At 41.5% G+C, this 14,693-nt stretch overlaps 1 protein-coding gene across 1 annotated transcript; it reads left to right on the forward strand.

Moving 5' to 3' along the window:
- Positions 1 to 138: 138 nt before the first annotated feature.
- LOC129250086 (E3 SUMO-protein ligase ZBED1-like) lies at positions 139 to 2,217 on the forward strand. The gene is made up of 5 exons (XM_054889728.1): positions 139 to 169; positions 229 to 290; positions 360 to 1,632; positions 1,695 to 1,974; positions 2,029 to 2,217. The coding sequence occupies exons 2-5, from the start codon at positions 260 to 262 to the stop codon at positions 2,215 to 2,217; spliced, it is 1,773 nt and encodes a 590-aa protein (XP_054745703.1). The 5' UTR covers positions 139 to 169; positions 229 to 259.
- Positions 2,218 to 14,693: the final 12,476 nt, after the last annotated feature.

The following is a 14,693-nucleotide window of genomic DNA, read 5'->3' on the forward strand; positions in this document are numbered from 1 at the left end:
GATGCGATGGACGGTAGAGCTGTAAAACTATCGATGGCACTATCGATATATCGAATTTTTATATTTTTGCGTCGCTATCGATGGTTATTGTTCACTATCGATAGTGGCATTACCATACATTGCACATCATTTGTTTTGGCGCAACTTTGCAGGTCGGCAGCAAATTTTGGTAAGAAATACATTTATATGTAAAGGTAATTAAATATTAAAATAAGTGTTTATTTGTAGGTAAATTTTCGTTGGTGTTGGTGGCGGAAGGATGGACAAATTTCTCTTGAAAAACTCACAGGGTAAGTTCCATTTACTGCTCAGCAACGCAAGTAACTAATTTATGTTATGTATGCATGTGCTTTGTTAAGATGGACAAGACAGCAGCATTGAGGCAATTGAGGAGGACAACCAGCTAGCAAAAAGGCAGCGAGTCGGAAGATCATCGGTGTGGGGCCATTTCGAAAAAATAAACAACGGTATGTCGGCAAAGTGTTGCTCTTGCGGCAAAATGTATAAGACGAGCGGAAATACCTCAAATTTATTTGACCACCTGAAGCGTGCGCATCCCGGTCAGCGTGTTAACGATTTGCCAATCACTTCTGGTAAAATAGATACATATTTAAACACAACATATGAATCTACGTCAAAGCGCAAACAAGAGCTTGATTTAGGACTCATAAAATTTGTAGCTCAAGGCATGCAACCTTTTTCTATAGTTGAGGATCCTGAGTTCCGCGACTTTATCAAACTATTCGACCCACGCTACAAACTACCGTCGCGGACTACCCTCTCTAATGTCATGATGACAAATTTATTTGATGAGCAGAAACCTAAATTAAAAAATTTGCTCAGCAAAATAAATCACTGTGCCATCACAACTGATATGTGGACGTCCCTGGCAAATGAATCTTATATGACAGTCACATGCTCGTTTATTACAGATAGTTACTGTCTTCGCTCTGCTGTTTTATCAACAAATAAGCTAATTGATGAAACAAATCATACTGCTAAGAATATAGCAGATACCCTGCAGGCTGCTTGCAACGAATGGGGAATTTTTGATAAAATAACTGCAATTGTGACCGATAATGCAAGCTCAATGATCAAAGCGTGTGAGCTGCTTAAAAAAAGGAATTTACCCTGCTATGCACACTCACTTAATTTGGTGGTGCAAGATTGCCTTAAGCTGGATTGCACAAAAGAATTACTTAAAAAATGCAAGTCCATTGTCGCGTTTTTTAAAAGTAGCACGATTGCTTACAAGAAATTTAAAGATTCTCAATTGACGGAAACTAAATATAGTCTAATACAGGAAGTTGCCACCAGATGGAACAGTGCATTCCTAATGATTGAAAGAGTCTTAAAAACACATGAAGCAATCAATATAACACTTCTAAGTTTGTCGAAAGCGCCACAGCCTCTCACAGCTGACGAAATCAACATATTAAAAGACTTGTCACAAATACTTTCTCCCTTTGACATTGCTTCCAAAGAAGTGTCATCGAATTCTAAAGTCACAGTATCACTAGTTATTCCAGTTACTTGTGGCCTCTTAAACAACTTGGAAAATAGCACAAAAAATCTTCTTACCGAAGTTGGCCTTAAAGTAAACGAATTTTTAATTGATTGCGTAATTAAAAGGTTGTACAAGTACGAAGATCGCACAGTAACTAATATAGCATTTCTACATTGCTTGATCCAAGGTTTGAAAAACAAGGTTTCCGTTCGCAATACAATGCCAAAAATGCTGAAAAACTTTTAATTGAAGAACTTATTCATCTGAGCAAGTCTTCAGCTCCCACCTCAAAGCCACCAACACCAATTGATCAACCAAAACCAACACGACATCCTCTTTATGAATTTGTAAAAATCAACATAGAAAATTTGCCTAGGACCAAGCGCTCCGATGCAATAATTGATTTACAACAATATATTGGGAAACATCACTCCTTGGGCGATGTTGATCCCCTCAAATATTGGCAGGTATGTAGCTTAACAAAAATTCTTCAAAAATGTTTAATGTTTCCGTATTTACAGCATAACGAAAATAGTATAAAAGACCTTACTACGAAATATTTTTGCATTCCTGCTTCATCGACAGAGTCGGAGCGATTGTTCAGCAAAGCTGGACAAATTATAACGGAACGAAGAGCTGCCTTAAAAGCTAAGCATGTGGACATGCTCCTTTTTCTTAGTCACAATTCTCGGATCTTGGCAGAAGACTGATCCTTAATTTTAATTTTATTCAAATTTGTTTTGATTTACTGTGTCCATGAAGGATCTCATTATGTTAAACATATGAAACATATGAAATGTTTATTAAAATGTTAATTTTTATTGTTAAGTATGCGTTTATTAAGTTTTTGAATTTGAAAATATTTTCGATAGTACTATCGATACTATTGAATATTTGTTGCCAAACCATCGAAACTATTGAATGTTGCAACCATCGATAGTTTTGCAGCTCTAATGGACGGGACAAGGCAAGAAAAGAGTAGGACCTTGTGACGTTTACTACAGCTGTCATGTAAAGGAGCGCAAATTCGGAGTTGGATTTGTTGTGGGAGAGAGACTTCGTCGCCAAGTACTGTCGTTCACTCCGGTGGACGAGCGTCTCGCTACAATTGCGCCCACGACCCGATGGAAGAGAAGGACGATGCGACCAAAGATTCCTTCTACGAGCGCTTGGAACGTTCCTATGAGCGCTGCTCCCGCCACGACATAAAAATCGTGTTTGGCGACTTCAACGCCAGGGTGGGCAAGGAGGGAATTTTTGGTCCCACAGTCGGAAATTTCAGCCTGCACAACGAAACATTCAGTAACGGACAGAGGCTGATGAAACATGGTAGTCTGCAGCACCAGATTCCAGCATAAGAAGATTCACCAAGCCACCTGACTGTCTCCTGATCGAAAAACACCAAACCAGATCGATCATGTTGTGATAGATGGAAGACACGCTTCTAGTGTATTAGATGTACGTACGATCCGAGGACCCAACATCGACTCGGATCACTACCTTGTTGCAGCCAAACTGCGCACACGCCTATGTGCAGCAAAAAACGCGAAAGAATGTTCGCCATCGAAAAGCTGCAATCACAACAAACAGCCAGAAGATTCGCCACTCGACTCTCACTCCTGCTCTCAGAGAGTACTGCCCAACAAACCGGCATACACGAACAATGGAGCAACATTTCTCGTTCTCTACGTACCGCCGCCGAAGAAGAAATCGGATTCCGGCGAGCCCGAAAAAACAATTGGTACGACGAGGAATGTCATGCTGCCGCAGAAAGAAAGGATGCCGCCTATAGAGCCACGCTGCGATCGGGCGCAACGCGAGCAATGTGGGATCGCTACAGAGAGCTCAAAAAGGAGGAGAGAGTATTATCCGATAGAAGAAACGAGAGGCCGAAATACGGGAGTGCGATGAGGTTGAGATGGTGGCCAATAGGAACAACGCCGAAAATTCTACCAGAAAGTTCGGCGGCTTACAGAAGGTTTTAAAACCGGGGCGATTTCCTGTGAGAACAAAGACGGCGATCTGGTTACTGACGTACAGAACAATCTTAAATTATGGAGGGAACACTTCTCGGACCTATTAAACAGTGACTGCTGCGCATGTCACCGAGAATGTGAAGATCCCGATACCCCAATCGTTGACGACGGAATTGCCGTTCCGCTACCCGATCATGACGAGGTGAGAATAGCGATAACGCCGCTAAAGAACAACAAAGCCGCGGGCGCCGACAGACTGCCGACTGAGCTATTCAAACATGGCGGCGAGGAGCTAGTAAGGTGCATGCATCAGCTCCTATGCAAAGTATGGTCGGATGAAAGCATGCCTGCCGATTGGAATTTAAGTGTGCTCTGCCCAATCCATAAGAAGACCGATCCTGCAATTTGTGCCAATTACCGCGGGATTAATTTTCTAAATATCGCCTATAAGGTTCTAGCGAGCGTATTGTGTGAACGGCTGAGGCCCACCGTCAACCAACTGATTGGACCTTATCAGTGCGGCTTCAGACCTGGAAAGTCTACCATCGACCAAATATTTACAATACGCCAAATCTTGGAAAAGACCCATGAAAGGAGAATCGACAAACACCATCTTTTCGTCGACTTCAAAGCTGCATTCGACAGTACGAAAAGGAGTTACCTGTATGCCGCGATGTCTGAATTCGGTATCCCCGCAAAACTAATAAGGCTATGTAAGATGACGTTGCTCAACACCAGCAGCGCCGTCAGAATTGGGAAGAACCTCTCCGAGGTAGCAGACAAAGAGGAAGGCGAAGGCCTCCACTGCGTTGGAGTTGGAAAGATCAGGTGGAGAGGGACTTGGCTTCACTTGTTGTGTCCAACTAACGCCGGTTAGCACGAGAAAGAAACGACTGGCGCGCTTTGTTAAACTCGGCCAAAATGGCGTAAGCGGTTATAGCGCCAATTAAGAAGAGGAAGAAGATATAAATGTAGTCAATTGCTTCCACCTTCTTTCGGCTAAAGCATGATAGTGTGAAGCAGTGAATGCTCTTATTGTGTTGAGTGGAGTTTCGACTGCCACCGTCTGTGTTATGTCTAGTGCCGAACCTTTTCTTACTAGTTGATCCACTATCTTATTACTTATGTTTCTATGACCGGGAACCCATTTCAGAGTAATTTTAAGCCAATGACTAACCAATTCTAGTTCCTCTCTACACTGTAAGACTAGTTTTAATGAGGTGGAATTGGAATCTAAGGCCTTAATAGCTGCTTGAATATCTGAAAAGATAACTACTCTTGCTCCAACTTCCTTGTAGAGTCTTAGTGATGTAAATGCTTCTCTGATCGCTAATAGTTTTGCTTGGAACACGATGGCATAGTCAGGAAGTCGAATTGACGGAGATAGGTTGAGCGGCTCCGAATGAAAGCCAGCTCCTACACCACAGTTCATCTTAGAACATTCAGCGTGGTTTTCAATATCGTATCTTCCAATCATCTTCCCTTTGTCCACTTCGGCTCTCGGTGGAAAACGTACCGTAAAGTCTTTCTAGAAGTAAAGGTCGGGGACTGTGTAGTCTGATTTGTTTTTGAGCAGTGAGGGTTTCTGTAGGAGGATCTTGTTGGGACTGTACGATCTTCTTGTGCAGCTTTCTTTATCTCTGAGTCTCACCGCGCTGCAAGTAGCGATTGTTAAGATACACGCTGTTCTCTGTTTGGCTATATTTCTTTTCTATTGCGGGCCAACATACTAGTGCCGCATATGTTAGTATTGACCTTACAATGGCTGTGTAGGACCAATTGGATAGTTTTCGTTTGAGACCTTCTTTTTTACCCAACATTCTCTTACACGTGTAAAGTACTATATTCGCTTTCTCTACCCTGCACTCTATGTTGGACCTCCAGTTGAATTTGAGATCTAAGACTAGTATTTTGCCTGTTGGCAAATGGTTGAAAACATTCCTGAAACCATAAGCACTATCCCATCGGCATACGCCACTGCTTTAATTCCCTTTCGGTTGAATTTGGTAAGGATGTTGTTGGCAACTAATAACCACAGCAAAGGGCTTATCACACCTCTCTGAGAGGCTACTCCGTCGACAAAGCGTATTTTAAGTATGTTCTCTACCATTCGTTGAGATATATGTCTGTGCCTAACATATTAAGAGCCTTAATAATGGATCTTGTGCTAACGTTGTTAAAAACCTCCTTCTTTGAAGTAGGCATGTTGGGATGGTCGTTTCTCAAATATTCCACAGCATTGCAGGTAATATCCCATCTGGGCTGTCTGCTTTGTGTAGTTCAAAGTTTTGATGTTCGTTCTCACTATATTCTATGTTACCTGGGAAATGTGTATTTATTAGATATTCTAATGTATCGGCCGAGGATTTTGTCCATTCACCGTTATCGTTCCTCAAGATAGAAGGACATAAGTGTTCTTTGGATAAAAGCTTACCTAGTCTGTTGTAGTTGATTCAATGGAATTACAAAAATCTCTCCAAGCTTCTTTGATTGCTTTCTTGTATTCCCTAAGGCAATCTTTGTTGGGTTTGAAGTACTTATGTTTAAAGCAGATGTTGAAGACTTCTCTTAACATTTTTCTAAGTTGACTTAAATCTTCATTCCACCAGGTAGGATAAGTTGTTTTGCCATATGTGGCAGGATATGAAGCTTCAAGCCTCTTCGTCAACGAAACTTCGAAAGGTCTTACTTTCTCATCTGAGTCTTAACTTATCGTTATGGTTTTATTTATGTGTTGAAGTTTAGACTGGGTTACTCTCCGAAATATGTGCCAGTTCGTTCTTCTAGGGTTTCTATAGTGGGTAAGCTTCTCAAGAGTGAGATTGATATCGAATAGAATCCAGCTATGGTCTGAAAATGATTTCTTGTCGGATAATCTCCAGCTTGTGACTATTCTTCTTCTTAATTGGCGCGATAACCGCTTACGCGATTTTGGCCGAGATTAACAAAGCGCGCCAGTCGTTTCTTTCTCGTGCTAACCGGCGCCAATTGGACACACCAAGTGAAGCCAAGTCCTTCTCCACCTGATCTTTCCAACGCAGAGGAGGCCTTCCTCTTCCTCTGCTTCCACCAGCTGGTACCGCACCGAATACTTTCAAAGCCGGAGCGTTTGTATCCATTCGGACGACATGACCCAGCCAACGAAGCCGCTGGATCTTGATTCGCTGCGCTATGCCTATGTCGTCGTAAAGCTCATACAGCTCATCGTTCCATCGTCTGCGATATTCGCCGTTGCCAACGTGCAAAGGTCCAAAAATCTTACGCAGAATCTTTCTCTCGAACACTCCAAGCGTCGCTTCATCGGATGTTGTCATCGTCCAAGCTTCTGCGCCATACGTTAGGACGGGCATGATGAGAGTCTTGTAGAGTGTTAATTTTGTTCGTCGAGAGAGGACTTTACTGCTCAATTGCCTACTTAGCCCAAAGTAGCACTTGTTGGCAAGAGAGATTCTACGTTGGATTTCAAGGCTGACATTGTTATCGGTGTTAATGCTGGTTCCTAAATACACGAAGTCTTTTACAACCTCAAAATTATAACTGTCAACAGTGACGTGGGTGCCGATACGCGAGTGCGCCGACTGTTTGTTTGAAGACAGGAGGTACTTCGTTTTGTCCTCGTTCACCACCAAACCCATTCGCTTTGCCTCTTTATCCAGTTTGGAGAAGGCAGAACTAACAGCGCGGTTGTTAAGGCCGATGATGTCAATATCATCGGCATACGCCAGCAATTGTACGCTCTTATAAAAAATTGTGCCTGAGCGATCAGGTTAAAGAAGTCACACGACAGCGAGTCACCCTGTCTGAAACCTCGTTTGGTATCAAACGGCTCGGAGAGGTCCTTCCCAATTCTGACGGCGCTGCTGGTGTTGAGCAACGTCATCTTACATAGCCGTATTAGTTTTGCTGGGATACCAAATTCAGACATAGCGGCATACAGGTAACTCCTTTCCGTACTGTCGAATGCAGCTTTGAAATCGACGAAAAGATGGTGTGTGTCGATTCTCCTTTCATGGCGTATTGATTTGGCGTATTGTGAATAGTTGGTCGATGGTAGACTTTCCAGCTTGTGACTATTAGAGAGTTGTTATTTGCGCATAAAGTAACGTCTAAGACCTCTTCCCAGCCTGGGAAGTTTCCCGAGCTTGGAAAAGTAAACTTTGGGGTAATCACTACATTACATATGTCAAGATTGGTGTTTAATAAGAAATCAAAACGGGACCCACCTCTATCACTCGCACGCAGTTTGTCTGTGTTGTTAAATGTTGATAAAAACTGAGCCATTTCGTCTGGCGGCTCCGGTTAATCATGTGGCATGTATACTGGTGCCAGGTATATTGCCGCTTTCTGCAATTCCATCTTCACCACTGTAAAATCAGGAGTATTAAAATAAGAACACAGGGTTCCTGTATTAATCCGATGTCATTGTACCCTTCCCTTAGGAAACCATCCAAACTCTCTGTAGCACAATTCGAGTGCTGCAGATTAACCTGTATGGCCTTAGGCATCGGGTTGGGTGTCGTCTTCAGCAAGGCAAAGCTTTTCTAGCACAGTAAAGCTTTTCTAGCTGTATGCTATTATTGACCTCTTCTAGATCGCCTTCATTTTCATTGCTGCCTGCTTTGAATATTTTCAATTTGGCCTTGCTCAGACCAAACCGCATTCTGTTGTCTGATTTTCTGAGTACTGGAAATTGCTCAGTCTTCCACCGGCACCACAGGGTTGTGTACATCTGCACCGTTTAAGTCCATCACTGGTAGCCAAATGCGAGCGCGAGGAAGGCAAGGTATATCCCTAGCCGGAATGAGCATAAGCTTTAAGCCTTCCAGTGAGTTCATGATCTCAGCAATGCACATCTCTAGGACAACCGTTGACCAGTCGTCGTCGCACTTGATTACCCTACAGCCTCGAAGTACTCCTGCCGAATCGAAGGAAGGCATAGCACCGCCCTGTACTCCAACTACATGTTTGTCTAGCACGAGCTTAACTACCTTGCTGAACGGTCGTTCTTTTGCTGTGTCCTCGACGCTGTTGGACACCTTAGGTCTCTTCGGTGCCTTTTCAATCATGTCCTGTGATCTACTTCATTTCGTTGCATCGCCTTTTTTGTTGTGGTCTGTTTAGGTTTTTTGCCTGTTGCAATTTTTTTTGTCAGCCGCGTTGCGCTCGTCAGTTGCTCCAGCGAGTTCATTCCTAGCATTCTTGCTTAGAGTAAACCGCGCCCTCTTAGAGCGAGACTTCGTGAGAACACCCTCTGACTTGGGTTTTTTCGCGATCTGGCTCTCACTCTCTCTCTCTGAGTACCGTCTACTGCCTTTTTGTGATGTTGTTGCTTGTTAGGTAATTGAATACTATGACTGGGTCTTGCCTTACTCTTTGCTGACTCAGCTGTATCTTGGCTTGACGCCAGCAGGTTAGCCTCCTCGAAGGAGGGTATTGCGTCGCGCTTTTTCTTTAGTGTTCGACATCATCTGATTCGTACGATTGCTTTGCCTGACTATGCGTCAAGCTCCACAACATACGAGTATAAAGGGGAAGTAATGGGGTCCCCCGCGGCAGCGCTCCTTATCGCGGTAAAGCCACAGTTCCTCTCGAGAGGGAAGATGTTTTAACTCCCTGTACCATTCAGTCCTCGGCACGATTCCAAGCACACCTTGACTTGAGAATGTGTTGGTGCGGTACTCTCCGTATAGATGATTGGACGAACACCACATGCGCCGCTTCTCGAATGGGTTGTCAACCAATCCTCATACAGAGTTTACCTCTTAGTTCATGGTGGATTAAATTCCTGAAGAGAAATTAACCACCACTTAAGCCGCACCCCCGCGGCAAGGGGACCAACAATGACAAGGGTACAGCGATGAGGTCCGTTTTTGACATTTTTGGTCAGGTCAATAAGCAAAATTACCATTTTTGGGACTGAAGAGCAACGCGAAGCCATTTAATAACAGCCATAGCATCCATTAAAAATAACCATTTGGTGCGGTCTATGGGCTGGAGGAATCTACGGTCGATAATTATTCAAATAGGAGACTGGCGCCAATGTAATAGTGAATGGCGAACGCTATTGCGTCATAATAAACGACTTTTTGATGCCGGGAATTGAAGCAGGTGATGTCCACAACATTTGGTTCCGACATAAAGGCACTACCTGACATATAGCCCGAAAAACAATGGATTTACTGCATTGCCATTTCGGTGACAATGTGTTTCTCATTTTGGACCATTGGATTGACCACCAGGATCGTTTGATATCCCACCGTTTGTCTTTCATTTGTGGAGGTATGTAAAGTATGAATGCTTTGTGGATAAACCAGCTTCGGTTGAGGCATTGGAAGCCAACATTACTAAAGTTATTCACGAGATTTTGAATGAAGTCCTTCAGCGAGTCATTCAAAAATTGTGTTTACGGTTGTCCGAATTACGGGGCAGTTGCGGTCAACATACAAAAGCGATTGTCTTTAAAAAATAAATATAATATTCTAGACAAAAATAATAAAGGTTGCCCAGCCAATTTAAATTTTCGTTGCTTTACAATATTTCAATTTAAAATCCGATACCTCTAAATTGATCCCCCTATGTGTCCCAGCCATCTTAACCGGTGCTCTTTGATGAAACGTATAACATTTTCGCCTATTATTGGCCTAGCTCGTCGTTTTACTTTATACCCTCCGTGATCTTTCATTGTTCTATCAATTTTTCTGAGTATTTTTCGTTCCAAGGCTTGCCGTTTTGCTTTATCTGCTTCAGTTAGCGTCCCCGATTTAGCCCCGTAGTACCTTCGATTTGAAGAGTTATGTTAGTGACGCGTACGATATGTTAGCTGCTTGGATTCTCTCATCGATGGTGAGGCTTTTAAATTGTATCTACTCTGTTTAAAGCCTAAGTAGGTAAAGGACTCAACGGTTTCAAAAGAAAAATCGCCAATTTCAAGTTTGTCTGATGTTGGTTTATTTTGCCTCGACATCATCGTATATTTTGTATTATCTTCGGGCCAATTCTACCAGCTGCGATTTCAATGCTATCTGTCATCTGCGTATGCGATTAATTGGGTAGTTCTGTTTAATAAAGCGTTTTTCAGTAAGAGCGCTTCAACTTTTTTTTTGAATAAAACACAAACGGTTTGACTTTTTTAACTAATTTTTGTTTTATTATCGAGTTTGAACATATACATTTAAGTATGAAATTCGATTTCTTTTGCATGACCACCGCGTGCACGTTTTACGAAGTCCAATCGTTGAACCCAATTTTCGACCACTCTTTTGCATAAATCGGCCGAAATTCCAGCAATTTCGCGTTCAATATTGGCTCTGAGCTCACAAATCGTCGCCGGCTTGTTACTGTAGACCAATGACTTCACATAACCCCAAAAAAAATAGTCTAGAAGCGTCAAATCACACGAGCGCGGCGGCCATTCAACTGGTCCATTTCTGGAAATAATGCGCTCATCGAACTTACTCCTCAACAAATCAATTGTAGCGTGTGCTGTGTGGCTTGTGGCCCCGTCCTGTTGAAACCACATGTCGTCTAAGTTCATACCATTCAATTGCGGCCAAAAATAATCGTTTATCATGTCGCGGTATCGATTTCCATTCACAGTAACGTGGCGATCGTTCTCGTCAACGAAAAAATATGGGCCAATTACGCCGCCGGCATGTAAACCGCACCAAACAGTGATTTTTCCGGGATGCTACGGTGCCTCATGAATCACGTGTGGATTGCTTTCTGCCCAGTAACGCATATTTTGCTTGTTGACAAAGCCATTGAGCCATTGAGGATGGCTTGTTAAATGGACCGTAAAATGGCCGTAATGCTCTTAAAGTAGCAGCAATAGAACGATTATTTTCATAAAAAATTTGCACGATTTGCAATCGTTGCTCAAGTGTGTAGCGTTCCATGATGAAATGTATACTAATGAAGTTTACAAATGACAAGCGAAAAATGAAAAATATTGCGTCGTTCGCCCTCCCTATCGGAAAAAAGTTGAAGCGCACCTATTGAAAAACGCTATATGCTAAATGGACCGTAAAATGGCCGTAATGCTCTTAAAGTAGCAGCAACAGAACGATTATTTTCATAAAAAATTTGCACGATTTGCAATCGTTGCTCAAGTGTGTAGCGTTCCATGATGAAATGTATACTAATGAAGTTTACAAATGACAAGCGAAAAATGAAAAATATTGCGTCGTTCGCCCTCCCTATCGGAAAAAAGTTGAAGCGCACCTATTGAAAAACGCTATATATTATATCCAGCATAGCCGAAGATTGAACATTGTTGATGAGAGGGAGATACTTGTCTTACTCCAGTTTTAATTCTGAAGGTTTCAAATTTATTGTCCTGTACCATCACTATTGATACAGTTTCATTCAAAGTCATCATCACTATTCTAGTTAGTTTGTCGGGGATTTTACATTAATGAAATATTGTGGGGGCAGCCATCCTATTGATGCTATCATATTGATGCTTGCTTATAATCAATAAACATCATGTGCTCAATTTTGTGCTCAAAACATTGCTCTAAGGACTGTTTGACCTTTCAGGCTGAAGTCCGGATTAATACACCAGAAGAGCTCTTTTTGCGTGGCCTATAAGCCTTTTGTTTACAATCCTTGAAAAGATTTTATACATTGTGTTAGGAAAGGAAATCCCACGATTGTTTTTGCAGTTTGTTTTATCGCCTTTCTTGTGAATGAGGAATATGGATGTTGTGTTCCAGTCGTCTGGCAGTGTTTCATTGATTCAAATCAATGTTTTAAGGTGATGCATATTTATGAACCCGGTACTTGCGTTTTTTAAGAGCTCAGTTGCTATATTGTCTTCTGCAGCTTATTTTAAAGATATTTGTATCTAATACGAGTACTTCATGTATTGTGGGCGATTTCTCGTCAGGATGGCCTAGAGCAGCGTTGCTGTTTACATGTAATAAGGTATTATTCGTAAAAGCAACAACCTCACTAGCATTCAGCAGACCTTTAACACTTCAACCCACCTTTGTACTACCTCCTGCTGCTTCTTAAGTACATTACCATTTTTGTTCTTGCATATATTTGCCCTCGGTTGAAATCCGCGCTGTTTTGCCTTAACCCTAGAACACACACCCAGAAAATACCACGTAAACACACACCCGGGATACGTTTGTACCCGGGACTTTATTTTGCGGTTTTTTTAATGCTTATTCAACCGATTTCTATGCTTTTTTTAGAAATGTATATTTTAATATACAACAAGTATTTTGTCTTTTGTTTCATTCGAATAAATAAAGTCAGGACATGCAACAGTGGATTTTTGTTTTTGTTGTTGTCCTGATAAATGCAAAACAAAATAATATAATTTATAATAATATACTTGTAGAGTAACAACGAATACACATTTTGGTTTTTATTTCATTGAAGTATTCTACCTGGTTCAAAAGATATGTGCAAAAAGGTCGCGCAAGGTATGGGTACGTAGGTAGCAAATACACTGGTATAACTGGTTTTTGTATTTTATATGCAGCTGCAAGGGTTGTTTTCACACGAGGTTTTGTTATAAATGCTGCCTGTTGATATTTTCATTATTGTTTTGGTGCTCAAAAGTGTAAGAAGTGAAAATATAAGTGAAAATAAATATAACTGAAACTATAAATAACTGGATACGAAATGACTTCAAGAAGAAACGAATATTTATCAAGTGCAGCATATAGAAGGTAAAAAATGTAAAATAAGCAACAATGTAAACATATACTATTTTTTTTTATTATGCAGGCTAACTGAGGAACAGCGAGAATAATATATATGTACAAACTTTATTTGATGAAATTTGTGACGATGACGCTCCCTATGACTTTGACTCAGAAGATGAAGAAAAAATTCAATTCAATGACATTGAAATTGCTGATGACGATGCCGAAGTTTCGCAAAGTGCCGCAGAAGTATTACCTGATTATGCGGACTATGAGGATGATGAAGAAGAAGAAGTAGAAGAAAATAATGAATTACCTGCTAGTGGCGAAAAATTTGTTGCACGTGATGGTACTGAGTGAATGAAAGAACCAAATGTAAGTCGTCAGGTACTCAGACAAAATATTATAAGAGAACGTTCTGGACCACCTAGATGCACTGAAATGTTGTCAGTAGAGCAAACATTCAAATGTTTCATGAACGGAAATGGCTGATATAATTATGCGCCACACAAATAAGTTAGCAAAAGAAACTTATAATGCTTACAACAATGCGCATCCAAACACAACTCCTAAGTCATGGACGCCTGTGTCAATAACAGAGCTGTATGCATTTTTTGGCATACTTATTATGACTGGTGCGAACCATAGCAATGGAGAACATGTTCGAGATTTATGGAGCGTCAAAAACTATCCTTTATATCGCGCCACAATGGGAGTCAACCGTTTCTGTTCGATATTGCGGTTCCTAAGATTTGACGATAAAAACACTCGTGCAACACGCTTACTAACTGATAAAGCAGCACCGATCAGTGAGTTGTGGACGATGATGAACAATAATCTTGCTGCACATTACAAGCCCAGCTCATGCTTGACGATTGATGAACAATTATTTCCTTACCGTGGACGCACACGGTTTACGCAGTACATACCGTCAAAACCTGCTAAATATAGTGTCAAGGTTTGGTGGATTTGCGATGCCACAAATGCATATCCACTGCATGGACAAATATATACTGGCCAAGCAGAAACTGGTAGGGAAACGAACCAAGGCGAACGAGTGGTGAAGGATTTGTCTGCCAAATACCAAGGAAGTGGCCGAAACATTACAATGGACAATTTTTTTACGACCTTGCCAGTTGCAGAACTGCTTCTCACCTGGAAACTCACGATCGTTGGAACTTTGCGCAAAAACAAATCATATATTCCTCAAGAAATGAAGCAGAACAAAAACAGGACAATTGGTTCAACGACATTTGGCTTCAAAAATAATGTGACAATGTGCTCTTATGTTCCCAAAAAAAATAAAGCAGTAATTTTGCTTTCGACCATGCATAATGATGCTGAAATAGCTGACAGTGGGAAACCTGAAATAATTGAATATTATAATCGTACCAAAGGTGGTGTTGATCGAATGGACCAAATGTTTGCGGAATATCCAACACAAAGACAAACAAAACGATGGCCACTAGCGATGTTCTTCAACATGTTGGACATTACAGCTCTTGCAGCCTACATTGTCTACGATTTGAATAACCCTATGTTGCCTTTGAG

This window comes from Anastrepha obliqua, chromosome 6, assembly GCF_027943255.1.
Source record: "Anastrepha obliqua isolate idAnaObli1 chromosome 6, idAnaObli1_1.0, whole genome shotgun sequence".
Taxonomy (NCBI): Eukaryota; Metazoa; Arthropoda; class Insecta; order Diptera; family Tephritidae; genus Anastrepha; species Anastrepha obliqua.